The sequence below is a fragment of the Caretta caretta genome, chromosome 4 (assembly GCF_965140235.1).
Source record: "Caretta caretta isolate rCarCar2 chromosome 4, rCarCar1.hap1, whole genome shotgun sequence".
NCBI lineage: Eukaryota > Metazoa > Chordata > Testudines > Cheloniidae > Caretta > Caretta caretta.
In genome coordinates, this window is record NC_134209.1 from 124,772,797 (window position 1) to 124,791,032 (window position 18,236).

An 18,236-nucleotide genomic window follows, 5' to 3' on the forward strand; every position below is an offset into this window, starting at 1 on the left:
GCATTTTGCCCTAACTGGAGCAACTTGGACAACACAGGTTAAAATGCCAGCAGCCAACATTGCTCCCACCAGTCAAGTTGCACTAATGAGACATGTTAAGAAAAACAGTCCTGTCTACACTAGAAAAGCATTTTGGGATGTATAAGTAGGGGCATAGCGAGCAGATCGAGGGACGTGATCGTTCTCCTCTATTCGACATTGGTGAGGCCTCATCTGGAGTACTGTGTCCAGTTTTGGGCCCCACACTACAAGAAGGATGTGGATAAATTGGAGAGAGTCCAGCGAAGGGCAACAAAAATGATTAGGGGTCTGGAACACATGACTTATGAGGAGAGGCTGAGGGAACTGGGATTGTTTAGCCTGCAGAAGAGAAGAATGAGGGGGGATTTGATAGCTGCTTTCAACTACCTGAAAGGGGGTTCCAAAGAGGATGGCTCTAGACTGTTCTCAGTGGTAGCAGATGACAGAACGAGGAGTAATGGTCTCAAGTTGCAGTGGGGGAGGTTTAGAATGGATATTAGGAAAAACTTTTTCACTAGGAGGGTGGTGAAACACTGGAATGCGTTACCTAGGGAGGTGGTAGAATCTCCTTCCTTAGAGGTTTTTAAGGTCAGGCTTGACAAAGCCCTGGCTGGGATGATTTAACTGGGAATTGGTCCTGCTTCGAGCAGGGGGTTGGACTAGATGACCTCCTGAGGTCCCTTCCAACCCTGATATTCTATGATTCTATGAAAGGCCTGAGTATCGAAACATGCTATCCCTGACTCCCATCTTGCTCTTCTCTCAAACTGGTGCTCAAAATGAGTGTTCACTAGTTGGATCAGGACAGGTTGAACTTGACACATATAACAAAGCTAAACTCCTGTCTACTCTAGAATGACAACCATTTTCAACACCCACCTTGGGTGAAGTGAGGGAGCAGCAGTGTTTAATATCAAGTATCAAACACTGCAGCTTCTTTCCTGTAGAGCCTCAATGTATTGGGAACTGCAGAAAGTCTACTAAACCATTACTTTATCTTTAAATAATTTCACTTTCTCTCAAATGCAAGGCCTAGTGGTGTGTAAAGAATGGCGAACCAATGTTTATTTTACATTTCCTGTTGGGTTTTGTGGGGGTGGTTGGGGTGGGGCTGTTACAACCTCAAGGTTACTTAAACAATGTTTTGTTTTTAATTAAAATAAGTATAGACTGTAATTCATTGTATTCTTTTTGGAGTAGTATAAGACTTTGTAATTAGAGTAAGTGATGACAAATTTCTGGTAGGGATTCCAAAACATAGGAGATTGTTAGTGAAAACAAGAGGAAAGTGTTGCAAATAGTGTTAATTAAAAAAGTCCATGTGTAGTCCCTTCGAGGGCATGTGAATAAATAATATCTAATAGAGTTTCTATAGGCGTCTCCATTTATACTGAAAATGAGGAAGTCCTTATAATACATAACTATTAGGAAGCCTTTATGAAAGGTATTTCTCACATTTCATCCTGGAAACCATTAAATAATCTGTTTTTATTATACAGAGCCAAACAGTTGGTTTAATGTTTTGTTTTAGAAAAGACCACAAAATCATAGGGATATTAGCCATCTCATAATTTTTAGGGGTGTCTTAAAACCATGTACTTTTATTCCTGGCTTGAGAGTTTCCTAAAGTTACAATCTTTGATCCTTGTTCTCCAGAAAACATTACCCAGGATGCACATAAAACAGGCATTAAAGGGGTTTCCTACCCTATGTTTCTTCATTAACCATCTACCTTACCACCCACCAATGCTGTGGATTTAAGAGAGTCTACATAATTGAGTCCATAAATTAACAAAAACCCAGACAGCTGCCGAAATGAAGCAATAGATGGGACATTGGCCCTAATGTTCTCGTATTAGCACATTAAACAAGCAAAAGGGGAGCTCTTAATTACGCCTTACTTTATGGGAACATGATAAATTCCTTTTGCTGACCTTACTGCAAAGTCAATGGATTTTTGTGTGCCAGTGTTGAATTAATAGAGATAACAAAAGTGCTTGGGTTGAAGGATTATTTTGAGTATCTGAGAAACATTGTAAGTAGGTAGTAATGAACCTCAAACACAACCCAAACTGCTGTTCACCATTCTAAACTACCAGTTATTTAACATTTCAAACTGACAGCTTGTAAATGTACATTTTATTAAATGCACAGCAATAAAAATTTGTAGGTTTCTGTCACTTTGAATTTTAGTGGCTCAAAATGAGGCCTCTAGCCTTTTAAATTGTAGTTTATATAAGCACAGCTCTGAACCATTCACCATTCTTAAACTGGTGCTTTTTAGAGCTTCATTATTTACATTTCTCACATAATATCCACCCAGGTTTGCATGTCTCATGTCACTGATGGGCTGACTGGCTTGTGTTTTCAGTTGCTTTTATATTGTAGACTATACATAATTTTTCTTACAACGTTTTAGGAAGTCAAAAAATAAAATAAAGCAAGCAGTGATGTCACACAGTCCAGCCTACGCTGCCCTGGAGCCAAATGTGGCTCTGTTGATCTCAGTGGAACTCCTTTCTTTGAGTAAGGTGAACAGGATTTGGCCCAAGGACCAATTGACTGAGCTGGATATTGATGTTGAAAGTTGCAGGCTGAGTGAAAATGTTGGCACATGGCAGTTAATACCACAATACAGCAGGAAATGTTTTGGAAAAGTTCTTGTGGAACGAAATGACAACAGGTCTCTGCTCACATCTGAATGTGAGCAATCGGGCTTGATGCAATGGCAGTTTTGCCTGAGTGAGGATTGCAGGAAATGGCCCAAAGGGTGCATACACATTTTTTGCCAGATGTTTTAAATCGGAGTTTAGTTCCCACTTTGGAACATAAGAAGTGACCAGATTTTCAAAACTGCACAGTATCCAGTACATCCTACGATTGTCAATGGGAGCTGCCGGGCATTGAAGATAAATGAAAATATAGCCGCTTCCCTTAGGTGCCTACATGGGAGCTGTGCTCTTTTGAAAATCTGTCCCTTAGATACTAAATTCAGATATGACTATAGTGACTCCCTGTTCTTTTAGCCTATAAACCATTGAATACATATAATTTCTCTACCACATAATAAATACCATGTTCATAAAAATGCAAAGGGGCTGATCTTTTGGACATGAGAATTTTTGCAAAAATGCTGTTAACTGTATCGTGTTTATATGCATATACATACACGCACTATTATTTTAACTTACTGAAAAAAACCCCAGTCCTTTAGCTGTGATGTAAAACCTAGGTCATGCCCATGCATGGACACTAATAAGCCTATGGAAGTTTTTGCCAGAGCACTGGTGTTACCCTGGTGTTCTGGATCAATTCCAATTTGGGTAGCTACATTTCTGTCTTAGTTCTCCTTGTAGTTCTAATTGGCAGTTGAATCCTTTGCCACTTTCTGTCCTCAACTATTATGTAGCATTTCCATAGTTTTTTTCTATTGAAAAGTTGCTACATTTCAGAGGTGGGTGAAATAGAAGCACTCCAACTTCTGGAAGCGTGATGATGTCAACAGGCTTCAGAGTACTGGCCGAAATCCCATCATGTACTTGGCTTATGCTTGGCAGATTTTTTTTTTAAATAATGTTGATGGATAATATCAATCTTTATTTTAAAGCATTTACAAATATTTTTATTGCTCTTAAATTTTCAAAGTTGTGGGAAATTATGGGGGAACCAGACAATTATTTAATGACTGTAGATGTTGAGATTCTAAAAGTTAGAGCTTTATAAAGTGTTAAAGTACAAATTGTTAGCATCTCATGTCAAAATATACAAAGTAAGTGTCCTTAAATCAACAAATCATACCTGTTTTTACTCCTCATTTGCTACTCCACTTGTAACAAGCCTATTTCAAAATTCTAAATAAGTGGATTTGGACTCTAATAAATTCTCAAGCAGCGTTTTTCTTACTTTGCCTACCTGTAAACTTTGATTATAGTTGGAAATACTTTTTTGTTGGTTTGCATGCATATAGTGAAGCTGGTTTTTACTGACATTTAGTGATAAAAATCGAACGCTTCCAAGTCTAACTATGCTGTACATGTGTGTATTTAAAGGGACGCTGTCAAATTGAAAATTATATTTACATTTTGCAAAAATGTGTACTCTTGGTGATTACAAGTAATCAGAGGCTCCAGAGTCAGAATAGCTAGTTCTGTGCTTGCATCTCAGTTCCCATGCTCAACCCGATAGAGGTGTATTCCACCAGTTTAATGGCAGATGAAAGTACTTTAGTGTTGACACTGGTCAATGAGTTACACATGCTATTTATTTTTAATATATTACTGGACCTAATCTGAACTCCTCCAATAGTTTTTATTAAGCCCGTATCTAGGTCAATGGGACTTTTGCCTGAATTTGGACTGAGTAAAAACTTCAGGGATTTGGCCCATTATTCAACATCCAGAGAGTGTGATGAGTGCTTTGATTTATTAGATATTGTATTAACATAAATGATCTATTTCGTCACAACATTTTTTTTATGTAACCTCAAAATTGCAATTGTCAACTCCATTTTCACTGGTAAAATCAAGGGTGTTAGTAACAATGGCCTGATTCTCCCTTTACTTTCCCTGGTGTAATTTCACTGATTTCAGTGGAGGTCATCCTCCTTTATGGAAGTATATGATGATCAAAGTTATAGAGATGCATTTTAAAGTAACAGAGGCTGTTTTAAAATTTTAGGATGTGTTGTTCCTAACAGTATCTTCTTTCTTCTCTCTCTTTATTCTGTACATCCATCAGGCTGCTAACTCTCCTTGATAGCTTAGATGCACATTAGGTCTGCATACATAGCCCGTTGAAGACAACCCAATCTCTATCAAAAATGCCTGAAATTTTGGCAGTTCTAAATTACCCCCAAATAGATCCAAAACTTCCCTGGGAAAATTAGGGTTCTTTATACACAAAATAGCACCCAAATAAAACGCTTAGTAGGAGTTATGCTATTAAATCTTTTTAATTCAATTGTGTTTTGACAATGAAAGTTCATAACACTTTGACTCAGACATCTAATTTTGCAAATCATATTTGCTTAGGAAGTAACGACACATAATCCCTATTTTAGTTTCTTTTATATAGCAGGGACAAAGAATTGGAAATGTGCCTGAAATTCTAGCCCTCTTCCATCCAACCCAAGAAACGATACCCATTGCACGGTGAGCTTTAACAATATTAGTAAGAATTGTTCTGAAAATGCTATCAAATGCAATGCGCTTGTTAGAAACACTGGGCAATGACAAAATAACCATCCAACGTAACGTTTCAAAGTGGAATATGGCAAGTTACACACCTGCATCTAGTTATTGAATGTCTCTCCTATCACTGATCATCTCCTGACAATGCACACTGCCTTCTCTGGTACTTCTGTCATCTCTGTCTATGCGCTGGCATTTTAAGGTGAAGCGGCCCAGCTGATATGGAGTTTCTTGGGATGGTGGAAGAAACACTGGGCCTGATCCTCCATCCCCCTACACCAGCTCACAGTGCGTAGTAAAGGGTTCTAAATTAGAATGGATTTCACATCCATTTCAAATTTACCTTGCAGTAGGGTAAATGACCACACAAGAGAATCAGATCCATGGTGTCCATATTCAATGCAGTTTTTCCTCTTAGTGATTGACAGGAAATGCTGCATCCAATGGAGTTGTTTCAACTTGTTGTGCATCAGTTAGACAAACAGATGGAGCAATGAAGCCTCAGCAGTGCTTGGGAGGAGAGGGGCATTACCGTCTCACCTTTGGGGACCTGAGGATAGAGATTTAAGGAGCTGTGACCCTGGTAGCAGATATTTTCCATAAGCTATGGGGTTCAACCCCAGCATACAACACTACATGGATTTGCTTCAGGAAAGCAGCTGCTTGGCCAAAGGTTCATTTATCCAGTGGATCATGACTCAGAACATAGGCTATTTAAACAAAAGTGAGGTGCCTGGGGAGCTAATTAGTAAGGAATGGCCCTTCAGTATTGACTTTAACAACACTCGGCAAATACATGATTTTACTGGGCTCAAGTCAGGACTGAACTCAACAGCATGGTAGCATACTCTGCAGCAGAGATGGATTAGCTATATATTGGGAGAGTGCAAGGTAGTGGTTGACACTATAGCTGGTGGTGAGCGCTCCCACATGGGAGATGCAGGGTCTAGTTCCCCTACTACTATGTCTCTTTAATTCTATATCCACAGTGAAACAGTTTCAACAGAAGAGATTAATGGATCCCACATCAGAATACCCCAGCAATCAATGGCTAGAGCACTTTCCTGAGACCACTGTTCAAATCCTTTTGCCCCATCAGGCAGAGGGGGGAACTGAATCTGGGTCTCCCACATGCCAGGTGAATACTCTGCCCACTGGGCTAAAAATTATAAGGTGGGTAGTGGCACCGCCTCCATCCGGATTTTGAATGGGAATCCGTCTGGTAGGCAGCTTGAGCACACCTACCAGCTCAGCCCCCATGGGTGAAATAGGTGCTACTTTATCCCTTCACAATTTGTGGATCGCACCGGGGCTTAGGTGGTAGACAGGTCCTGGGATGCCTAGAGTGAGGCAGCAGCATGCATGTTCAGAGGCAGAAACTTAGGGGCTGAGGGAACTTTTACAGTGGAAATTTAGGTACCAAGTGAGGTCAGGCAACCTACAGGGTTAGGTGGCAGTTGAGCAGCGGTGTTGTGGATCATAATGGCTCCTAATATTGGGACTTAGGTGCCTAAGTACCTTTGTGAATCTGGGCCTTTCTCTTTGTAAAAGAGGGATAACAGTACTATGATTTCTTTCACAGGGTGCTAGGTGAGTCAGTTAGCTCATACTTGTGCAGTGCTTTGGATATGGAAATTATGAAGAATTACCGTTGCTGCTGTGACAAATATAGCAATTTCCTGCCATAGCCTTAGGAGAGTTATTAAATTAAGTATCTTTGGGGTCCATTGTATTAAATTAATGGTTTATGTATCTTGGCATGGGGTTAGACTAGATGACCTCTGTGGTCCCTTCTAACCCTATGAGTCTATGTATTTTTGTGGGTCAGGATTGCATGTAACCCCTCGGGGTCTGTGTGCGACAAATGAGAGACTTAGGAGTTCAAAGTGCTATCTTGAACAATGTGCCAGGCAAAAGTATACTTTTGGAACAAGAAGTTTTAAGTGGTTTTTCTGAGGGAAATCTACTGGGAGGTGAATGCAAATCTAGCCTTTTGAAGCTATGCCCTGAGGGGTGGGTCATTGTCTGCTGATCAGCTGTTACATGAGGCCGAGATCAAAGGACCAAATCATATAAAGGAAAGACTGAACGATCTATCCTTGTTCTGGTTCTGAATCCGAGACAATTATGAACTTGTAACCATTGGGAAAACCTAGTTGTGGATTTTGAAGCAGTGACATCTACCAGAGACCAAGATTGGAGTTTGGGTGACCTCTGCTAAGCTTTTTAGCATGTGAGAAGGTTCTTTTATTGTTTCTAATGTATTCTCTGTAATACTTTCACCTTAATAATAAATGTGCTCGCTTATAAAGAGCTGTGTGGTAACACAACCGTGGGCAATTACTCCGTTCATAACTTCTGAAGAGAAATCAAAGTATAGATGCTGTCCTTTTAGGTGATCTGGCATGCTGGGGATATCACAGTGTAGGCAGGCAACTATGCAGCCTGGGGGTGAAAAACAGTCATGAGGGAGAGAGATGTGGGTCTCTGTCCAAAAGAGGTAATGGCTGGGAGCCAGAGGCCTAAAAGTGGGTGCCCTTCGTAGACCACAGAAGGGGAACACAGATGCAGTTGCCCTGAACTGTGACAGCTGCAAAAGGTGATCATAGAAAACATGACTAACCTATGACCCATTATCATGACAGCTGAGTAAATAATATGTAATGAATAATTCATTCAACTGCTTATGCTGCTTTTCCTTTTAGTGAAATGTTCACAAACGGATCACTATTTTTTCAGATTGATTTATTATTGGTAGAAGACATTGGGCTTGTTTATCTATCTACACTACTGTAGAGCAGGTGTCCAGTGTGGGTTGTTGATGGTATCTCAGATTAGAATGACTATTTCAGTCCTAACTCTTGGCCCTGTGTTATCTAGTTAGCAACCTGCTGTGTTTTGCTGGGTGCATGGAAGATTTCAGTGTCTTGTACAGAAAAAAGCCACCTTCTATCTTAACCGTTATGAAAATGGTCTTTACATCTGTAACAAGTAGTTCTTCTCTATCATTTCTACTCATTTGTCAATCTGGTCAATTTTATTGGTTACAGTATTCAATTTAACATCAAAGGAATCAAATTACCCCCAAAAAATGTGCACAGACGTAAAACTGATTTAGTAGAGACATTAGAGATGGCAACTGATGAAGTGGAAACAGATTTTTATATATGCAAGCCTTTAATGTAATGAGAGTTAAGGGAGAAAAGGGATTAGACCATCACAAAACCATAAGTGGATCTGTGGACTAAGAGAGCTTTTCTAACAGAACTGTATTCCTATTTTTCTGTTTGGGCTTTGATTTTTTTCCCCAAAGGTGAGAATACCATTGGTGAAACAGGTGTAGTGAATGTTCTGGCTGCCAGAGGAAGAATGGATATGGTTCCCAATGGCGCTTGTCAACACTGCATTGAATGCCCACTTGTGGCCTCAGTGTCTTCCATGGGCTTTAAATCAGTGTGTAGCTGCAGAGTGAAAGAGATCATTAGGGAGCAGCAGGATTCTGGTTGAAATGGTGAGTGTACTAGCTCTGCAGAAGAAACTAGGGAAAATAGCTCAGGACTGAAATACTGATCCCCTGAATCAGTCCCTCTTTGTTTACTTCGAATGATGAGCCAATCATGACTATTTAGCACTTTCTCTAATAGTAGTTGACTTATCCCACACATGGAGGGTGTATCACTCTGCTTTGATGACCATCTTGTTGCTGTGAGGTTTGGGGAAGGGCATCTAAAATGACTCATTCTTGTTACAACCACTCCACATAAAGGATGTGCTCATACCTGTTTATATCTGTATTTGCACACTGAAAATGCTTCCTTTGTAGACTGCATATTCACACACAAACCTTGATTTGCTTGTGACCACCTAGTTGTGTGTTTTCACATGCAAAGTGCATGCATTTACTCCTGAAGAAATGCACATCTAAATAGATAGCAAGGATTGAAAATGAGACCTAAATTGAGCAAGCCACAATCATTTAGTGTAGCTTATTTAGCACATGGGAGACTAGATATTTTAGAGGATTGGTATTAGCTCTTCCTCCCCCGGACCCGCAGTTAAAATCCAGACAAGTCAATAGTCACTGGCGGTCATTACCATTTAAAGTAGGGATCTCAAACTCGAATCACCAGGAGGGCCACATGAGGACTAGTACATTGGTCAGAGGGCTGCATCACATGGTTTTCCACTCTGTTGTTCACTTTCTTAGAGCAAGAGTATTCATACCTTAAATATACTCAAACTAAAAGAACTCATAAAGAAAACAAATGAACTACAAAGGAAAATTGTACATGTCAGATCTATCTATTGTGGTATTAAGAGTTATGTCATTTTTTGGTGTGTATTTTCAATACTGGCATTGACCCTTTCCCCCGGTCTGTTCCTCCATCCAGGTCTACATATTCACCTGCTCCCACTCATTGTCTCCTACTGTCACACACACACACTGTCCCAAGAATATTCATCATAGCTTTCTCTGAATTTCTTTTATTGTATTACAATACTCTTCCCCCCACCCCCATGGCTTTTCCTTTTTTTGCATCTTTCCCTCTTCCTCTGCTTCTTTGGTTGCCTCCCCCACCCAGCTTCTACCCTTCCTCTCTCTCACTCCTCTCCTTGTTTCCCCTTTCTGTTACCCTTCTCTCAGGCATGGCAGAATACCTTCTCCCCTTCCAACTGGTCCGTTCCATTCCATTCCGAACCTCCCCCCCCTTGCTGCTCCACTGCTTTTTCCCTACTCCTGATTTAAGCAAAGCACCTAAATGAAAATAACCAGCTGTTAGCAGGTTAGTGGGAGCACTTCAGTGTTGGTTAATTTAACTCCACCTATTCCATAGTGGAGGAACAGACCAGAGAGCAGGGAGTGAAATTACCCAGCTGCGGAGGGCTTCCACCAATTTCACAGCTGCTTATCTTAAATTAGCTGCTCTGGTGTGCACATGAGCAGACAAAAGGAGGCGCAGTGTGCAGAGAAGACAGTCATACCATGTACCATCAAAGTCTTCCATATAATGTTTCTTTATTATGCTTGTGGTAGTAAACATTATGGTTAAGACTGAGAAGTATTTCCATTCCAGCCCCCTGTATTTGTTCAGATGCTTTCTGAAATCTCTTTTCTAGGGGCTCAAACCTTCTGTTCTCCAAAGGTGAACTTTTTGAGAAACACTGAGCAACAAAAGCGAAGCTGGTTTTCAGTTAATTAGAAGACGGGGAAAGAGACACCTGTCTAGTTTAATCGCTGTGCACATGTGTGTTGAACACAACATAACTGTCCATGTGACGTTCACACTTGGTAGGACAGTAGTCCTCAAGGAGGAAAAAACATTAAACTAATCATTTTGTGGAAAAGCATTTCAAAAGTAATAAAGGTTTGGAAAACTGTGTTGGGCATGAACAGTATAAGCAGCTTTGCTACATTAGGCCCATACTATTCTTTAATAACAGTTCTGGTATAAGAAAAAATCACTTACCATATGGATATGTAAACTTATTCTGGGAAGTATATTTTTCTTCTTCTGATCACTAATCCAGAACCAGTGTTCAGAAAAGTTTACTGGTCCCAAGAACATTTGCATTGGTCTGCCAGAGTGTTTCTCTGTCCTGTGAGTCATGAAACACTTGCCTTATAGTGTGAGTGTCAACTACCTTAGTACATTCATTTTTCAATGTTATTTAGCATTAATCATACAAAACTTCAATAAAGTCACAAAGCATAATAGAAAGTTCATGTTTGTCTCAGTTCTTTTTCTTTCCTTCTTTGAGTCCTATTCAGATACTGACCTCTCAGAAGTTGGATAGGTTAATCAGAGTCACCACAGCCCAATTAAGTTAAAGGTGACCTACACAGGAAAATAGTAGGGGTATGCCATGTTTTACTTCTTTCTAATGTATGAGAAATAAATTCAGATTTTTCTCTGCTTGTCTTTTTACACTGGAAATTCAGGTCTTGTCTATCCTTGGATTATTGGAGAACTAGTTACTATTAGCTCTGATTCTGCAAACACTGGAGTACATTAATAACTTTATCAACATGAGTAGTCCCCTTGAACTCACTGGGGTTATATTGTGTGTGTATATGGAGGATTGAAGCTTTTATGACCCCACAGTTACCAAGGAAGTGAAGCCTGATTGAAAGAAGAAATGATTTTTATTCAGACTTTTTAAATTTTGGTTATAAAAAAGACACTGTCAACCTGTCATCTCATCAGTTAAAAAATACAATAGTTTAGTTTCAGTTACTACACCTGCTCTTGAGTCCCTCTGCCAATTTTTGTTTTACAACTATATTGTCCTATTTTTGAAAAAAAAAAACGTTTCTCATCTTTGTTGCTGTGCGAAACACCCAAACAAACAAGGGAAACCAGCTATGGCACAAAGAAAAGGAGTACTTGTGGCACCTTAGAGATAAAAGAAGGATTCTAGGTGGACTCCTCCTGAAGGTCGAGACAGCAGACTGGACTTCTACATAGAGTGCTTCCGCCGACGTGCACGGGCTGAAATTGTGGAAAAGCAGCATCACTTGCCCCACAACCTCAGCCGTGCAGAACACAATGCCATCCACAGCCTCAGAAACAACTCTGATATCATAATCAAAAAGGCTGACAAAGGAGGTGCTGTTGTCATCATGAATAGGTCGGAATATGAACAAGAGGCTGCTCGGCAGCTCTCCAACACCACTTTCTACAAGCCATTACCTTCTGATCCCACTGAGAGTTACCAAAAGAAACTACAGCATTTGCTCAAGAAACTCCCTGAAAAAGCACAAGATCAAATCCGCACAGACACACCCCTGGAACCCCGACCTGGGATATTCTATCTACTACCCAAGATCCATAAACCTGGAAATCCTGGGCGCCCCAGCATCTCAGGCATTGGCACCCTGACAGCAGGATTGTCTGGCTATGTAGACTCCCTCCTCAGGCCCTATGCTACCAGCATTCCCAGCTACCTTCGAGACACCACTGACTTCCTGAGGAAACTACAATCCACCGCAAAAAGAAAAGGAGTACTTGTGGCACCTTAGAGACTAACCAATTTATTTGAGCATAAGCTTTCGTGAGCTACAGCTCACTTCATCGGATGCATACTGTGGAAACTGCAGAAGACATAGATGATTGAAAGACATAGATGTCTTCTGCAGTTTCCACAGTATGCATCCGATGAAGTGAGCTGTAGCTCACGAAAGCTTATGCTCATATAAATTGGTTAGTCTCTAAGGTGCCACAAGTACTCCTTTTCTTTTTGAGAATACAGACTAACACGGCTGTTACTCTGAAACCTACAATCCATCGGTGATCTTCCTGATAACACCATCCTAGACACTATGGATGTAGAAGCCCTCTACACCAACATTCCACACAAAGATGGACTATAAGCCGTCAAGAACACTATCCCCGATAATGTCACGGCTAACCTGGTGGCTGAACTTTGTGACTTTGTCCTTACCCATAACTATTTTACATTTGGGGACAATGTATACCTTCAAATCAGCGGCACTGCTATGGATACCCGCATGGCCCCACAGTATGCCAACATTTTTATGGCTGACTTAGAACAATGCTTCCTCAGCTCTCGTCGCCTAACGCCCCTACTCTACTTGCGCTATATTGATGACATCTTTATCATCTGGACCCATGGAAAAGAAGCCCTTGAGGAATTCCACCATGATTTCAACAATTTCCATCCCACCATCAACCTCAGCCTGGTCCAGTCCACACAAGAGATCCACTTCCTGGACACTACAGTGCTAATAAACGATGGTCACGTAAACACCACCCTATACCGGAAACCTACTGACCGCTATTCCTACCTACATGCCTCCAGCTTTCACCCTGACCACACCACACGATCCATTGTCTACAGCCAAGCTCTGCAATACAACCACATTTGCTCCAACCCCTTAGACAAACACCTACAAGATCTCTATCAATCATTCTTACAACTACAATACCCACCTGCGGAAGTGAAGAAACAGATTGATAGAGCAAGAAGAGTTCCCAGAAGTCATTTACTACAGGACAGGCCTAACAAAGAAAATAACAGAACGCCACTAGCGATCACCTTCAGCCCCCAACTAAAACCCCTCCAACGCATTATCAAGGATCTACAACTTATCCTGAAGGATGACCCAACATTCTCACAAATCTTGGGAGACGGGCCAGTCCTTGCCTACAGACAGCCCCCCAACCTGAAGCGAATACTCACCAGCAACCACATACCACACAACAGAACCACTAACCCGGGAACCTATCCTTGCAACAGAGCCCATTGCCAACTGTGTCCACATATCTATTCAGGGGACACCATCATAGGGCCTAATCACATCAGCCACACTATCAGAGGCTCATTCACCTGCACATCTACCAATGTGATATATGCCATCATGTGCCAGCAATGCCCCTCTACCATGTACATTGGCCAAACTGAACAGTCTCTACGTAAAAGAATAAATGGACACAAATCAGATGTCAAGAATTATAACATTCATAAACCAGTCGGAGAACACTTCAATCTCTCTGGTCACACGATTACAGACATGAAAGTTGCGATATTACAACAGAAAAACTTCAAAACCAGACTCCAGCGAGAGACTGCTGAATTGGAATTAATTTGCAAATTGGATATAATTAACTTAGGTTACTTTTTATAATAACTCAACCATTCCCAGTCTCTATTCAAGCCTATTTCCCCTTGTTTATTCTTTCACCCCCTCCCCTGCACTGTTCCTCAGACGTTCTTGTTAAACCCTGGATTTGTGCTGGAAATGGCCCACCTTGATTATCATACACATTGTAAGGAGAGTGATCATTTTAGATAAGCTATTACCAGCAGGAGAGTAGAGTGGGGGGAGAGAAAACATTTTGTAGTGATAAACACCCATTTTTTCATGGTTTGTGTGTATAAAAACATCTTCTGTATTTTCCATAGTATGCATCTGATGAAGGGAGCTGTAGCTCACGAAAGCTTATGCTCAAATAAATTGGTTAGTCTCTAAGGTGTCACAAGTACTAGTTTTCAAGATAGTGGCTGTAGAAATCAGTCTAGAATTGAAGTTGAGAGAAAGAAGCAAGAATGTAATTGGAATTATGAGATGTTAAGGTCTGGTACGTTGTAAATTGCCAAAGTTGAAAAGACTGACATATCATTACTTCATATGGCATTATAAGGATAAACACATGGAAGATTATGAATCACTTTGTGATCTGTTGATGAAGAGCACTATATAAGACCTCAGTATTAACATCAGGAAACTGAGATTCCCAGTCTTCCTGTGGGGGTTAGCATTAGTTTATCTCCCGGATAGTTTTCAGGGTATTGTACTATGAAGTGACCATGTAGACTAGGCAAAAATACAGGCCAGGCCATGGACACTTGCCAGCTAGTCAGCATCCCAAGTATTCTTGCCACTGAATCTTCGTTACTAGTAATAACATACAAGAACCCAGATTAGCTCTCAGAACCCAGGCTGAGTCTGCAGGAGCTGCAGTAAGAAAAAAACCCTCATGTAAACTGAGCAAATTTTTACTGGAAATCATTGTGAGATGGAAAATGGGACCCTTAGATGCCATTTTAACCATCAGTTTTCAGAAAGGAATGCTTTAAAGAAGTGCACAAATATGCTTCTTACAATGCACACAACGGGAATGCCTCCTTTTTGAACTCCAAATATGCAAGCTATATGCCAGCTATGCAAACTCACAGAGGTCTAGAGACAGGAAATATCCTTTATTCAGTTTGTACATTGCCTAAAATAGTGGCTCTCTGGGCACTACCACAGTCTATAGAAAAAGATTCCAGGACTGTAACTCTGAAGCCTAGAATGTCTGTTGAGTCAGTGTGAAGCAATATCACCATGTTAAATAATCACTAGGATTCACAGTCTGTTAGCATCCAATTTTTCAGTTCTCAGCTGGTTTTTGCTTTTTTACACTTTGACTTACACTTCTATGACAGCACAGGTGTTTTCACCTAGCTCCATAATGAAAAGAATCAAGATGGATGTTTTGAGTATTTTCCTCATCCATGTTGTGTATGTATCATCATCAAAGATTCTCTAGTGAGAACTTAGTGAGCAATGCACACAGCTGCCAGAAAATGGGGGGAATGAGACAAAGGACCTTTGGCACCTTTCCCTTTTTAAAAACAGAGCCAGCCACCTCCCCCACTTCTGAGAACCTACTCAGCAATTGGCTATTATTATTATTATTATTATTGGTAATGGGCTATTACCAGCAGGAGAGTGAGTTTGTGTGTGTGTGGGGGGGAGGGTGGGAAAACCTGGATTTGTGCTGGAAATGGCCCAACTTGATGATCACTTTAGATAAGCTATTACCAGCAGGACAGTGGGGTGGGAGGAGGTATTGTTTCATGATCTCTGTGTGTATATAGTGTCTGCTGCAGTTTCCACGGTATGCATCGATGAAGTGAGCTGTAGCTCACGAAAGCTCATGCTCAAATAAATTGGTTAGTCTCTAAGGTGCCACAAGTCCTCCTTTTCTTTCTACTCAGGAAGTGTACCGTGGGGGGGGGGCTGACCACAGCTGGTGGAGTACTTGTAGAGCCCCTTCCCTGCTGGCATGACAGAGGGGTGGCTGGGCCAAACCTGAGGGAGAAGCATTGGGACCTGGCACACAGGGTCCCATGCCATTCAAATCTGGTTCTGGTTCTTCCCCCCCTTGGGCTCCTTCCTGCGGCCCTGCACACAAGAAGGGGTCCGATCCGGCTCAGGCTGTCAGCTGCGTTGTAGGGGAGCAGTGCCACCAACACGTTAGTCCTTGATGGCTACAGCCAGAAACACACCGCCTGAGCCCAGCCCCTGGAAGGGCTTCTTCCTTTGGGGGGGAGGGGGCTGCCTGCCTTCCCTGGGAGCGCTTCAGTGCCTGGGCCCGCGCCCCGAATCACTGGGGCAGGAAGGGGAGAAGCGATCTTACAGCCCCCGCTCCCCAGCCTGGGCAGCAGCACAGAACGGGGAGGGTGGCGCTGGCTTGATCTCCCCTGGGGGCGGCTCCAGCCCCGCTCTCATTTGCACCCCGCCCGACGGCAGCAGCCTGGGGACACGGTTCCCCTCCCCAGGCCAAGGCAGCTCCTTCCCCCGCTTCCTAGGGCCGAGCGACGCGGGGGGCGGTGAGGGGGGGGCCTCCACGCGGCCTGGGCAAAAGAACCCTCTGCTCGCCCCCTTCGCCCAGCGCTCGGAGACCGGAGTAAATGCCACGCCCCTGAGCGAGGGGGTGGGGCGAAAATTCCCATGCCCCGCCCCCCGCCGCCCCACCTCCTGAGCAGAGGGCAAATAATCCCCGTGCCTTGCCTGGGGGGCAAAGCAGAGGGCGGGAAATCCCCTAAGTCCCGCCCCCTTGGGGGAGGGAGAGGGAGGGGCCAGTTGTGGCGCTCCCCGCCCCGTGACCTTTCACTCCACGGCCCTTAGTTACCACGCCGGGCGTCACGAGGGGATTAAACCATTGAAGCGCTCAGAATTCCGGGCCAAGCCACTATCGCGCAGGGAGGGGGGAGAGGCTGTGAGGGTGCAGGGACGCGGGGGGCCCAGCGAGCTGATTCCCACGCCGGGGAGCGGCCGCTGGGGCCGCCGCCCCGTCTCTCTCGCCCTCCTCCGGTTCGGCCGCGCGGTGGTCTCGCCCAGGCTCGGCCTTAGTGATAGCGGCCGCATCCAGGGAAGATGGCGGCTTCGGCTTCTGTGCCGGTAGCGGCTTCGTGAGTGCGGCACCCGCTCCCCGCCCCGCCCCGCCCCGCCCCGCCGGGCGCAGGGACCATGTCGGACTCGGAGGAGGAGAGTCCGGACCGGCAGCTCAAGCTAGTGGTGTTGGGGGACGGCACCTCCGGCAAGGTCAGTGCCGGGGCCCGTCTGCCCCCGCTCCCCGCTGCCGGGGCTGCACCCCAGCCCTCCCCGGGATGTTCTCTGTCCCCTCCAGCCGCGGAGCGTCCCGGGGAGCAGGCCCCGGCCTCGCACCGGACCTGCCTTCTTCGCCCCCCAGCCGGCCCCACCCCGCGGCTAGCAGCGCGTGCGGCTCGCGTAGCTCAAAGAGCCAAGCCCCTGCCCCCGTCACGAGCGTCTCGTGTCTGTCGCGCCTGTCGTTGTCGCCATATCTGGCCAGTGACTGACAGGCGACCGGCCGCTGTCCCTAGCCCCGTCCCCGGGAGTCCAACTAGCTCGGGCGCGAGGCCCACAGCGCGGCGGTGGGGGTGGAACAATCGCGCCACGAGCGGCCTCTCCGGCCGGGTCTCCAGAGACCTCTTGGGGCAGCGAATGGCAGCGATGAGGGTTCCCCGCTGTCAGCGCAGCCCCCCGAGACAGGCCGTGGGAGGGGAGGCTACGGTGGCCAGCCCCATCTGTCTTGTGGGGCGCAAAGAGCAGTGGCGCTGAGCAGCCCCCTAGACCCTTCCGCCCCCTGGCAACCGGCACTCAAACTCTGGGCAAGGCTCCTGCGTCCTGCCACGCTCTGGTGCGGCAACCTAGGAATTCTAGACTGGCTGAACTTCAAGTATAAAAGTCCTTAATAAAGGTAAAAGTTGTTAATACAAGCACTACAGTCGCCTTTGTGGTGTTTATTTTGACATTAAAACCGATTTATCCTATATTGTTCCCGTATTTTCGGTATGTTGCACACTTTGTATTGGCAAGGCATAGTTGCATCACAGAGGTTGTGGGGGGGGGGGAAGCTGCAGCTTTTGGCATCTGGACAGGCACTGGGAAGGGATTTGGGGTTCTGGCAAGGCAGAGGGAGGGAATCTGGGGTTCGGGGACAAACATACTAGCTGGATGTTGCTGCTGAAATAATCAACAGTGCACTAGTTACTGTTCAAGTTGTGTTCTTAAGGTTTCAAAAACTACTAGACTACTCACACGAATAAGACAACTTTATATCTGTCAGAGCTATTATTTCAGGATATGGGAAGTCACCAGTGTGGTGTTTTAATTTTGGTTCACGTTTTCAAGGTTTTCTTTCTGTGAAGGTTAGGAACGTAATTAACAAATAACATGCTTACAGAATTGTGGACTACATGAGGTCCCTGACC

The 18,236-nt window shown here is 43.9% G+C and overlaps 1 protein-coding gene across 4 annotated transcripts in view; it reads left to right on the forward strand.

Annotated features, from left to right (window-relative positions):
- Window positions 1-16,653: 16,653 nt before the first annotated feature.
- Window positions 16,654-18,236, forward strand: part of RAB28 (RAB28, member RAS oncogene family) — a 92,383-nt gene continuing 90,800 nt past the window's right edge. The window contains exon 1 of one of the 4 annotated variants that reach the window (XM_048848853.2): window positions 16,654-17,046. In XM_048848853.2, coding sequence (XP_048704810.1) covers window positions 16,972-17,046 — 75 coding nt within the window. In that variant the 5' untranslated portion in view covers window positions 16,654-16,971. The remainder of the gene's footprint in view (window positions 17,047-18,236) is intronic. The other 3 variants (XM_048848852.2, XM_048848856.2, XM_048848854.2) reach the window with 3 other exon arrangements.